The sequence below is a fragment of the Rhinopithecus roxellana genome, chromosome 20, assembly GCF_007565055.1.
Source record: "Rhinopithecus roxellana isolate Shanxi Qingling chromosome 20, ASM756505v1, whole genome shotgun sequence".
NCBI lineage: Eukaryota > Metazoa > Chordata > Mammalia > Primates > Cercopithecidae > Rhinopithecus > Rhinopithecus roxellana.
The window spans coordinates 6244638-6257121 of NC_044568.1; the positions used below are offsets into that span (position 1 = coordinate 6244638).

The 12484-nt window shown below is 48.6% G+C and overlaps 1 protein-coding gene across 3 annotated transcripts in view; it reads right to left on the reverse strand.

Moving 5' to 3' along the window:
- The window catches only part of DNAJA3 (DnaJ heat shock protein family (Hsp40) member A3), a 34475-nt gene extending 22832 nt beyond the window's left edge, over window positions 1-11643 (reverse strand). For 2 of the 3 annotated variants that reach the window (XM_010353918.2, XM_010353917.2), the window contains exons 1-2: window positions 11359-11643; window positions 818-951 (exon numbers count right to left, since the gene is read on the reverse strand). In XM_010353918.2, the coding sequence (XP_010352220.1) occupies window positions 818-951; window positions 11359-11569 (345 nt within the window). In that variant the 5' untranslated portion in view covers window positions 11570-11643. The remainder of the gene's footprint in view (window positions 1-817; window positions 952-11358) is intronic. The other variant, XM_010353919.2, reaches the window with a different exon arrangement.
- Window positions 11644-12484: the final 841 nt, after the last annotated feature.

Here is a 12484-nt window from a genome sequence, read left to right on the forward strand (position 1 = left end):
AAAAAGCTGTCAATCCTACAGTGGTGCCTCCAATATTGATTTTATTTTATTGGTCAGAGCAAACCAAGGGTCTAGGAACCAGTGGTGTAGACATCTTGTATACAACTTTACTCAGCTACCCTAACTACCCTAATACACTCTGGGATACGACAATGGGAATTTCACATTTTCCAGGTTAAGAAAAGGCCAGGCGTGGTGGCTCACGCCTGTAATCCCAGCACTTTGGGAGGCTGAGGTGGGTGGATTGACTGAGGCCAGGAGTTTGAGACCAGCCTGACCAACAAAGCAAAACCCCACCTCTACTGAAAATACAAAAACAATTAGCCGGGTGTGGTGGCATGTGCCTGTAGTCCCAGTTACTCGGGAGGTGGAGGTTGCGGTGAGCCGAGGTCACGACACTGCACTCCAGCCTGGGCGATGGGATGAGATTCCATCTCAGAAAAAAAAAAAAAAAAAAAAAGAAAGGAAGTAATTCTAAACCTATAAACTTCTATCTGGATGCAAAAAATGACTACCTAAAACTTAGACTAGCATACCTACTGATTCAGAAACTACAGATTAAATTTAATTATGAAAACAGCTCTGGAAAAAAACTTCTTAACATCTCTGGTTTTTTCTCTTTTTTCTGAAGCACTAACCTCTATGGCATTGTGCACCGAAAAACAGTATAGCAAAGTCCAACTTTATCACACCCTTCTATATATCAGCTCATGAGACCTACCCACATGGGCATATATGCTATACTGATTCAGGATCAGATGGGATCAAAAACATTCCTTCTACAATTTGGTCACCAAAACCTGACTTCCATACAGACCTGATAATAGGCTTTCTTGATCTCTTTCTGGCTGGCATTTCGAGGCACTCCTAATATCTGGTAATAATCTTCTTTGGCCAAAGGGGCATTCGTGTGGAAGGAGGCAGTACAAATCAAAGGGTAATGTTTTGTTCCTAAAAAGAAAAAAAAAAAAAGAAAGAAAATCACTCTGGGAATGTTCTCAACAAAAGAAAACTGTGAGTACATGACCCACCGGTCTATATCTGTGAAGGAACAACCAACCTGGTAGGGTTTGGCTGTGTCCCCACCCAGATCTCATCTAGAATTTTAGTTCCCATAATCTGCATGTGTCATGGGAGGGACCTGATGGGAGGTAACTGAAGCACAGGGGCGGTTACCTCCATGCTGTTCTCCCGACAGTAAGTTCTCACGAGATCTGATAGTTTTATAAGGGGCTTTTCACCCTTTTGCTCATTCTTCCTGCTGCCATGTTAAGAAGGATGTGTTTGCTTCTCCCTCCACCATGATAGCTGAGGCTTCCCCCGCCATACTCAACTGTGAGTTAATTAAACCTCTTTCCTTTAAAATTTATCCAGTCTTAAGTATGTCTTTATTAGCTGCATGAGAACAGACTAATACACAGGCTACAGCTTTAGGGCTGTCCCTGGCCAAGCCCACTGCAGACCAAACTCAATGTACTTCAATAATGGCTAAAGAAGCCACAGTATTCAATTAATATTAAACAATGTCAGAGTATTGGATGAGGCTGGTTCTCCTGCCTTATACTACTGGAGTGGTCTCAGCACACCACTAAAGGAATAATACTCCTGACTGCGAGATGATTAAAAAGGGATTCAGCTCCCCTTCTTATACCACATGAGCACTTACCATATGCTACGTATTTTCATATTCTTCTGTCATACTTAATGCTTAACAACTCCCCACATTCTTTTCCCTCTATCTTGCAGCCTTGGGTATCTGCTTAAGGAGCGGTTCTCAAGACTGTGGTCCCTGGACCAACAGCATCATTACATTGATGAAAATACAGACGTTCAAGCCCTACTCCACACATTCACCAAAAACTCAGGAGGTCTCCACTCACTAGCAGACAACTCCCCCTATGTCTCCAGGCATTGCCAAATGTCCCCTAGGAAGTAAGTGTCCCCTGCTGAGAACCAATGACAACTCAATCTAGGAAGATCGGGGAAGAACTTCTAGGCATCAGTTGTTAAGCTGCAGAAACTGGCTGAGCTGCCCAAGAAAGCACTTGCCATTTTCAGTGGAAAACAAGTAGTGGTTACTAACTAGGATGACTTTGTACTTTGGATCTGGATTTGCAGCACCTTTTTTTAACAGCAAGACAACAACTGCTTAAGAAACAAAGATGTTTTAGTTCATCCATTTAACAGATAGGAAGAGCGGGTTTTTTGTTTTGTTTTTTTTTTGAGATGGAGTTTCGCTCCGTCTCCCAGGCTGGAGTGCAGTGGTGCCATCCTGGCTCACTGCAAGCTATACCTCCCGGGTTCACGCCATTCTCCTGCCTCGGCCTCCCAAGTAGCTGGGACTACAGGAGCCCGCCACCACGCCCGGCTAACTTTCTTATATTTTTAGTAGGGACGGGGTTTCACTGTGTAGGCCAGGATGGTCTCGATCTCCTGACCTCGTGATCCACCTGACTCAGCCTCCCAAAGTGCTGGGATTACAGGCGTGAGAAACCGTGCCCCGCAGGTTTTCTGTTTGTTTGCTTTTTTTTTGAGATGAGTTTCACTCTTGTTGCCCAGACTGGCATGCAATGGTGCAATCTTGGCTCACTGCAACCTCTGCCTCCTGGGTTCAAGTGATTCTCCTGCCTCAGCCTCCCAAGTAACTGGGACTACAGGAATGCGCCACCAGGCCGGGACTGGAATAGTGTTTTAATAGGTGAAATGTGGCCGGGCGCGGTGGCTCAAGCCTGTAATCCCACCACCTTGGGAGGCCGAGACGGGCGGATCACGAGGTCAGGAGATTGAGACCATCCTGGCTAACACGGTGAAACCCCGTCTCTACTAAAAATACAAAAAACTAGCCGGGCGAGGTGGCGGCGCCTGTAGTCCCAGCTACTCGGGAGGCTGAGGCAGGAGAATGGCTAAACCCGGGAGGCGGAGCTTGCAGTGAGCTGAGATCTGGCCACTGCACTCCAGTCTGGGTGACAGAGCGAGAAAAAAAAAAAAAAAAAAGGTGAAAAAAAATAAAAATAAAAAAAATAGGTGAAATCTCTTTAAAAAGTGAGTAAGCCGGGCCAGGCGTGGTGGCTTACGCCTGTAATCCCAGCACTTGGGGAGGCCAAGGCGGGCGGATCACCTGAGGTCATGAGTTAGCGACCACCCTGACCAACATGGAGAAACCCCGTCTCCTATACTAAAAATACAAAATTAGCCAGGCGTGGTGGCGCATGCCTGTAATCCCAGCTAGTCAGGAGGCTGAGGCAGGAGAATCGCTTGAACCTGGGAGGCAGAGGTTGCAGTGAGCCAAGATCACACCACTGCACTCCAGCCTGGGCAACAGGAGCAAAACTCCATCTCAGAAAAAATTTAAAAAATAATAATAATAATAAACAAATAAATAAAAATAAGCCCGGGCACAGTGGCTCTCACCTGTAATCCCAGAACTTTGGGAACCTGAGGCGTGAGGATCGCTTGAGCCCAAGAGTTCGAAACCAGCCTGGGCAACACAGAGACCCTGTCTCTATTAAAAATAAATAAATAAATGGATCAAAGACTTGAACTTATAAGGCACACTAGCTATGTTTGCAAATAGACTTATGACATGGGAAAAAAAAAAGAGAGAGAAAGAAATAGGCTAAGAGAGCTTTGAATCCATACAGATTTATGCCTCTAAACTAGAGATTCTGTATGTGGTGGCAGTGGTGGTTACAGATGATAATGATTAATGGGGCCTAGGAATAAGAAGGGCCTTAGAGTTGTGCTAAGGAGTCTGGATTTTATCCTAAGAGCAACAGAGAGCCACTGCAAATGTTAAACAAATAACTCATTGGGTTTGCATGAGAAACAACTCTAGGCCGGGCGCGGTGGCTCACGCCTGTTGTAATCCCAGCACTTTGGGAGGCCGAGGCGGGTGGATCACTTGAGGCCAGGAGTTTGAGACCAGCCTGGCCAACATGGTGAAACCTTGTTTCTACTAAAAATGCAAAAATTAGCTGGTCATGGTGGCGCACACCTATAATCCCAGCTACTCCAGAGGCTGAGGCACGAGAATTGCTTGAACCTGGGAGGCTGAGGTTGCAGTGAGCCAAGTTGGTGCCACTACACTCCAGCCTGGGAAACACAGCAAGACTCCATCTGAAAAAAAAAAAGAGAGAAACAACTCTAGGAGGCCTGGGAGACTACTTGAAGTTAATGAGCACAAAATACAGCCAGAGGTGTTGAACACATCCAAGTAGGAGGCCGGGTAAAGGATAATCAGAGAGGAGAATGAATAGGAATGGTCAGGATACTTAAAATTAGAAGTAGGAAATAAATCCGTGTGTTTGGCATACCCAATACCCTGAGAATATAAACAACACACTGGAAGCAGTAGGGGTCAGGAGACCACTACTGTGTTTCTTCAGTCAGACTTGAGAAAACACTAGAGCTGGCTTATTATTGAACCTGTACTCCACCTTCTTTTTATTTGGGAGTAAGGGGTTGCCCTGGCCCAGTCCAGCCTCTCTCTCACCACTCCTTCCAATGCCAGAAGGCTGAGGCTGCTAGTGACCTGTGGCAGCTGTGACTTCAACATTGTGGGCAGAGAACATGGACTGGAGGTAGTACAGAGATAGTGAACGCACAAAACTGCATGTGGATAAAGACAAATCACGTTTAATTACAAGATTGATGTCTTTGTTTTTTCTTTTTTTTTGAGTCAGAGTCTCGCTCTGTCGCCCAGCTGAAGTGTGGTGGTGTGATCTCGGTTCATTGCAACCTCCATCTCCCAGGTTCAAGCAATTCTTCTGGTTTAGCCTCTCAAGTAGCCAGGACTACAGGCACACACCACCACAGCTCGCTAATTTTTGTATTTTTAGTAGGTAAAAATTTCACCATGTTGGCCAGGCTGATCTCAAACTCCTGACCTCAAGTGATCCGCCGGCCTTGTCCTACCAAAGTGGTGGGATTACAGGCATAAGCTACCATCCCCAGTCTGATGACTTTTGACATTATCTAAAGGGCATCAATGATTAACAATAATTAGAGTTCATTTAATAGACAATTTAGGCCGGGCGCGGTGGCTCAAGCCTGTAATCCCAGCACTTTGGGAGGCCGAGACGGGCGGATCACGAGGTCAGGAGATCGAGACCATCCTGGCTAACACGGTGAAACCCCGTCTCTACTAAAAAATACAAAAACTAGCCGGGCGAGGATGGCGGGCGCCTGTAGTCCCAGCTACTTGGGAGGCTGAGGCAGGAGAATGGCGTGGACCCGGGAGGCGGAGCTTGCAGTGAGCTGAGATCCGGCCACTGCACTCCAGCCTGGGTGACAGAGCGAGACTCCGTCTCAAAAAAAAAAAAAAAAAATAGACAATTTATTTTACCAGATATGACCAGTAAATGTCCTGTCCTTTTTAGAACAACCCAGAATAAAATTAGCCTCCAAGTCGTTCCAAGAATGGCCAATCCATTGTCCAACAACTGCTTTTTTTTTTTTTGACAGGGAATCTGGCTCTTGTTGCCCAGGCTGGAGTGCGTGCAGTGGCACGATCTCGGCTCACTGCAACCTCTGCCTCCTGGGTTCAAGTAATTCTCCTGCCTCAGCCTCCCGAGTAGCTGGGATTACAGCCATCATGCCTGACCAATTTTTTCTATTTTTAGTAGAGATAAGCTTTGGCCATGTTGTCCAGGCTGGTCTCAAACTCCTGACCTCAGGTGACCAACCCACCTCCCAAAGTGCTGGGATTACAGGCATGAGCCACCATGCCTAGCCACCAACAACTGCTTTCTTTCTGCTTGGAAGAAAAGTCAGATTTAAAGTGTTGTTACGTCAACTTACTACTAGATTTGAGACAAGATCACAGACTAGTGTTTGGAAGCTGAGTTGATGACCTTTTTAATTTTTTTTTTTAAGAGACGGGGGTCTCATCATGTTGCCTAGGCCAAACTCCAATTCCTGGACTCCAGCAATCCTCCCACCCCAACCTCCTGAGTAGCTCGGACCAGAGGCTCGCCACCACATGGCTTCTCAGTTGATGACTTTATTCATTAATTTTTTGGTAGAGAAAGAGTCATACTCTGTCGCCCAGGCTGGAGTGATGTCATCATGGCTCACTGCAGCCTCAACCTCCTGGGCTCAAGGGATTCTCCCACCTCAGCCTCCCGAGCAGCTGGGAGTTCAGGCAGTTGCCACCACAGTCGGCTAATTTTTTTTTTTTTTTTGAGACATGGTTTCGCTCTTGTTGCCCAGGCTGGAGTGCGATGGCGCAACCTCAGCTCACGGCAACCTCCGACTTTCAGGTTCAAGCAATTCTCCTGCCCCAGTCTCCCGAGTACCTGGGATTACAGGCAAGTGCCACCAGGTCTGGCTAATTTTGTAATTTTTGTAGAGACGGGGTTTCTCCATGTTGATCAGGCTGTTCTCAAACTCCCGACCTCACGTGATCCGCCCATGTAGGCCTCCCAAAGTGCTGAGATTACAGGCGTGAGCCACCGCATCCAGCTAGTCAGATAATTTTTAAAAATATTTTTGTAGGCGAGGCGTGGTGGCTCACACCTGTAATCCCAGCACTTTAGGAGGCCGAGGTGGGTGGATCACGAGGTCAAGAGATGGAGACTATCCTGGCCAACATGGTGAAATCCCGTCTCTACTAAAAATAGAAAAATTAACTGGGAGTGGTGGCACGTGCCTGTAGTCCCAGTACTCAGGAGGCTGAGGCAGGAGAATTGCTTGAACCCAGGAGGTGGAGGTTGCAGTAAGCCGAGATCACAGTGAGCCAACATTGCATCACTGCACTCCAGCCTGGCTACAGAGCGAGACTCCATCTTAAAAAAAAAAAAAAAAAAGAAAAAGAAAAAAAACTTTTGTAGAGATGGGATCTCCCTATGTTGCCCAGGTTGGTCCCAAACTGCTGGGCTCATGTGATCCTCCTGTCTCAGCGCCAGCATAGTGCTGGAATTACAGTCGTGAGCCACCCTGCCCAACCACTTGATGACTCTACCTGTGAAAACAGAACATATATACTCTGAAGGATGCCGCCTCTCACCTGTGTACACTACCTGATACAAAACTTGCCCGTGGCAGGTTATAAGCTCACTTGGGGAACAAAACAGCTAACCACAGTTCTTAGTAACAGCCTCACACAATGCTTAGTATTTAGTGCCTCTCTTTCACATACACAATAACAACAAATGCTCCCAAATTTGTACAGCTGGAACTTGAACAAATTTGACTTAATAAAAGAAGTCACCTAAGGAATTAATATTTGAACAAAAAGATGCAGCCAGATTCTATTTAAAACAACCTTGACATTAGAAAATGTTAGCAAGCTCTAAAAATGACCACTTTTGCTCATGTTGAAAAATCTAGCCTGGCATGGTGGCTCATGACTATAACTCTGGCACTTCGGGAGGCCAAGGTGGAAGGGTCATTTGAGGCCAGGAGTTTGAAACCAGCCTGGGCAACATAGTAGGACCATGGCTCTACAGAATAAAAAAATATGTATGTGTTTAAGAAAAAAATAAAAAAATCCATCATGACATCTCTCCAAATAATCCACATGAAATCTAGAAAGAATACTGAACAGACGACTGCTCCTTCCATGAGGTATACAGATGCAGGGACAGAATTTAAAAATTCACTCTTGGGCCAGGCCTGGTGGCTCACAACCGTAATCCCAGCACTTTGGGAGGCCAAGGTGAGCAGATCACTTGAAGCCAGGAGTTCAAGACCAGCCTGGCCAACAAGGTGAAATCCTGTCTCTAATAAAAATATAAAAGCTGACCAGGCACAATGGCTGACACCTGTAATCCCAACACTTTGGGAGGCCAAGGCAGGCGGATAGTCTGAGGTCAGGAGTTCGAGACCAGCCTGGCCAACACAGTGAAACACCGTCACTCCTAAAAATACAAAAATTAGCCAGGCGTGGTGGTGGACACCTGTAATCCCAGCTACTAGGGAAGCTGAGATAGGAGAATTGCTTGAACCCGGGAGGCGGAGCTTGCAGTGAGCAGAGATCACACCACTTACACTCCAGCCTGGGCAACAGAGCAAGACCCCGTCTCAAAAAAAAAAAGAAAAAAAAAAGGCTAGGCATGGTGGCACACACCTGTAATCCCAGCTACTTGGGAGGCTGAGGCAGGAGAATCGCCTGACTCTGGCAGGCAGAGGTTGCAGTGAGCCAGGATCACATCACTGCACTTCGGCCTGGGCAACAGAGCATGAGTCCATCTCAAAAATAAAAATAAGGCTGGGCGCGGTGGCTCATGCCTGTAATCCCAGCACTTTGGTAGGCCAAGGTGGGCGGATCACCAGGTCAGGAGATTGAGACCATCCTGGCTAACATGGTGAAACTCCATCTCTACTAAAAATACAAAAAATTAGGCATGGTGGCGGGCACCTATAGTCCCAGCTATTCGAGAGGCTGAGGCAGGAAAATGGCGTGAACCCAGGAGGCGGAGCTTGCAGTGAGCTGAGACAGTGCCACTGCACTCCAGCCGAGGTGACAGAGCCTAGGTGAGACTCCGTCTCAAAACAAAAAGAAAATTCATTCTCTTGGCCAGGTGCAGTGGCTGATGCCTGTAATCCTAGCAATTTGGGAGGCTGAAACAAGCAAATCACTTGAGCCCAGCCTGGGTAACATGGTGAAATCCCATCTACAGAAAACTAGCGGGGTGTGGTGGTGCATGCCTGTATAGTGCCAGCTACTTAAGAGACTGAGGATGGAGGATCGATTGAACCTGGGAGGTCCAGGTTGCACTGAGTTGTGATCGTGCCACTGCACTCCAGTCTGGGCCACAGGAGGCCCTATTGTAAACAATAATTAAATAAATAAATAATCGGCCGGGCGCGGTGGCTCAAGCCTGTAATCCCAGCACTTTGGGAGGCCGAGACGGGCGGATCACGAGGTCAGGAGATCGAGACCATCCTGGCTAACATGGTGAAACCCCGTCTCTACTAAAAACTACAGAAAAACTAGCCGGGCGACGTGGCGGCGCCTGTAGTCCCAGCTACCCGGGAGGCTGAGACAGGAGAATGGCGTGAACCCGGGAGGCGGAGCTTGCAGTGAGCTGAGATCCGGCCACAGCACTCCAGCCTGGGTGACAGAGCGAGACTCCGTCTCAAAAAAATAAATAAATAAAAAATAAATAAATAAATAAATAAATAATCACTCTCTTAACCAAACACACATCCAATCTCTTTGTTCTCTGCCATCTCCTCAGCGCCCAGAACAGTGGCTGGCATACAACTGGCCTCAATTAATACCTGTGAATGAATGAATTTTCAAAGAGAGGCTCAAAGGGATTAAATAATACACCCCACTCACACACACTGGGAAAGTTCACCCCTGAAACCCAGTCTCTTTTCTTTACATTGCATGAAGTAACCACAATTACTGATACTTTAACAATTGTCGGCCGGGCGCGATGGCTCAAGCCTGTAATCCCAGCACTTTGGGAGGCCGAGACGGGTGGATCGCGAGGTCAGGAGATCGAGACCATCCTGGCTAACACGGCGAAACCCCGTCTCTACTAAAAAATACAAAAAACTAGCCGGGCGAGTTGGCGGGTGCCTGTAGTCCCAGCTACTTGGGAGGCTGAGGCAGGAGAATGGCGTAAACCCGGGAGGCGGAGCTTGCAGTGAGCTGAGATCCGGCCACTGCACTCCAGCCTGGGCGACAGAGCGAGACTCCGTCTCAAAAAAAAAAAAAAAAAAAAAAAAAAAAAAAAAACAATTGTCTACTATGTACGTATTACAAACTGGATTGCAATAGGAAGTTACTTGGTATAAATTCTCTTCTCAGGGCCCTTTATTAATCTTTATACATTTATAGATAGCTTAAATATCATTTGCACAAACTCTGGAGGACACGAAACTAGCACAATTCAGGTACATACAACACACAGCACAAAACACACAGCATAAGAAAACATGGTTAAGCAAGGCGCGGTGGTTCACGCCTGTAAACCCAGCACTTTGGGAAGCCAACGGGGGAGGCGAGTCACCTGAGGTCAGGAGTTTTGAGACCAGCCTGGCCAACATGGCGAAACCCCATCTCTATAAAAGATAACAAAAATTAGCCAGGGGTAGGCCGGGCGCGGTGGCTCAAGCCTGTAATCCCAGCACTTTGGGAGGCCGAGACGGGCGGATCACGAGGTCAGGAGATCAAGACCATCCTGGCTAACATGGTGAAACCCCGTCTCTACTAAAAAAATACAAAAAACTAGCCGGGCGACCTGGCGGGCGCCTGTAGTCCCAGCTACTCGGGAGGCTGAGTCAGGAGAACGGCGTAAACCCGGGAGGCGGAGCTTGCAGTGAGCTGAGATCTGGCCACTGCACTCCAGCCTGGGCGACAGAGCAAGACTCCGTCTCAAAAAAAAAAAAAAAAAAAATTAGCCAGGGGATGGTGGCGCGTGCCTGTAATCCCAGCTACTTGGGAGGCTGAGGCAGAAGAATCTCTTGAACCCAGGAGGCAGAGGTTGCAGTGAGTCGAGATCCAGCCACTGCACTCCAGCCTGGGCAACAGAGCGAGTCAGTCTCAAAAAAAAAAAAAAAAAAGAAAGAAAAGAAAACATGGCTAAGCACTTCAAGGCTTAACGTATAATTCAGTATCATCTCAGGCAATGAAATCAAGTCTCCACCTCTTTGTGACATTTGTAAGTGGTTTAACATCTAAGCCTCGGTATCTTTATAAAATGGAATAACAGTGCCTCTCACGTGGAAATGTGATGTAAGGGGGGAACCATGCCTGGACAACAGTAAGTGCTCAATAAATGTCTGACTGTGTTATTATTACAATCACCAACTAAGGACTTCTAAAAAGATCGTTAACTGTGCCCTTGAATTAGCACCACGTGATAGAAAGAGCGTAAGCTATGACACGACAGTTGTGGGTTTGAGATGGGTTTGAGACAACTCTTCCCGTCTAACTTCATGACCTTGGGCTGGTCGATTCCTCTGTTGAATCTCAGTTTCCCATTCTCTAAAATGGGGATGACGACAGGCATCTTGCAGGGTTTTTGTAACTTAAAAGTACCTAGGCCTCTCCGAATGGCAGTTAGCTCTTCCCTTCCTCTACGGGCTAGAAGGTGGAGAGATGGGAAAGGAAGAGGACGAGGGAGCAGCGGCCTCCAGAAATGTTGACAGAGAGGTGAAGGATCACGGTCCACGGGGCGTTTTATCACCGCCGCCGGAGGCTCCACGCTTCTCTCCCTTCCCTGACGGCTGAGTAGCCTCTTAGGCCTCCCCGCCTCCTGCCTGCCTGTGTCTCCGGCAATTTTGCATCCGGGTCGGAAGACACCCTCCACCCCACTACCCCCGCAGCCGCAGTCACAACGAGGAGACTCACTCCTTTCTAGGCCCTGAAACCGCCACTCGGGAGGTGGAACCTGCCCTCACCTGTGAGGCTGACACCAGGTCTCAATGTCAGCAGCGCTCTGGGGCCGCGAGAGGTCAGGGAAGACGCAAAGGCGGGGACGCTCAGCTTGCGGCTCAGCCATGCCCCCACTACACCCTCCCTGGGTGGCCGAACCCCTCTCCCCGATGCAGCCGGCAGCCGCGGGGTCCCCACAGCCACCAGCAACCAGCGTGTGGAACACCGCGCCGCCATCTTGGCCGGGGGACACTGCGCCTGCGCCGCCCGGCTCTAGGGGGCCTCGCGGGAACGGCGGGCGCGCGTAGAGGTGCATGCGTGGCGCACGCGCAGCCGCACCCAACGCGCCTTCCGGGGAGCCATCGCCGAAACGCGGTTTGTTTTGAAGAGTGTTGTTCGGTAGACTTGCCCTGCAGAACCTCGTTATTCTGTGCTAGACAATCAATGAGTGTACGTTATCGGTGTAAGGACCTGGTTGAATGTAGCCGAACGTAACCGGTCCGAGGGTTCTGGCTAAGGGCGAGACTACAAGTCCCGGCATGCAACGCGGCCCGCCGTCGCGCCACTCCCACTGTGCAATGCAATGGTTCCCTCCTGCTGACCCTGAGACTTAGGGCGAATTGCCTGAGCTTTACTCATGGGGTCTCCGCGCGCTTCTAGTAAATCTTCACCGCCACCCCCATAGCCTGGCCGGAGTCTCACTTTCTCTTAGGCTGATTCCCCACCCGCCTCCTCTAACAAGACTCAGTTCTCTCCTTTTTTTTTTTTTCCTTTGGGCAGACAGCCTCGCTCTGTCGCGGCTGGAGTGCAGTGGCGCGATCTCGACTCACTGCAACCTCCGCCTCCCGGGTTCAAACAGTTCTCTGCCTCAGTCTCCCGAGTAGCTGGGATTACAGGCGAGTGCCACCACACCCGGCTAATTTTTTTGTATTTTTAGTATAGACGGGGGTGTCACCATCTTGGCCAGGCTGGTCTTGGAACTCCTGACCTGGTGATCCACCCGCCTCGGCTTCTCGAAAGTGCTGGGGTTACAGGCGAGAGCCACCTAGCCTACCTTAGCTCCCTCCTTAAGCGTGTTAGCCTTTTCCAAACCTGCAGTGAACTTGCTGGTTCAGAATGGGAGCCGTGCTGCCCAAAAACTAAATTAGTAAA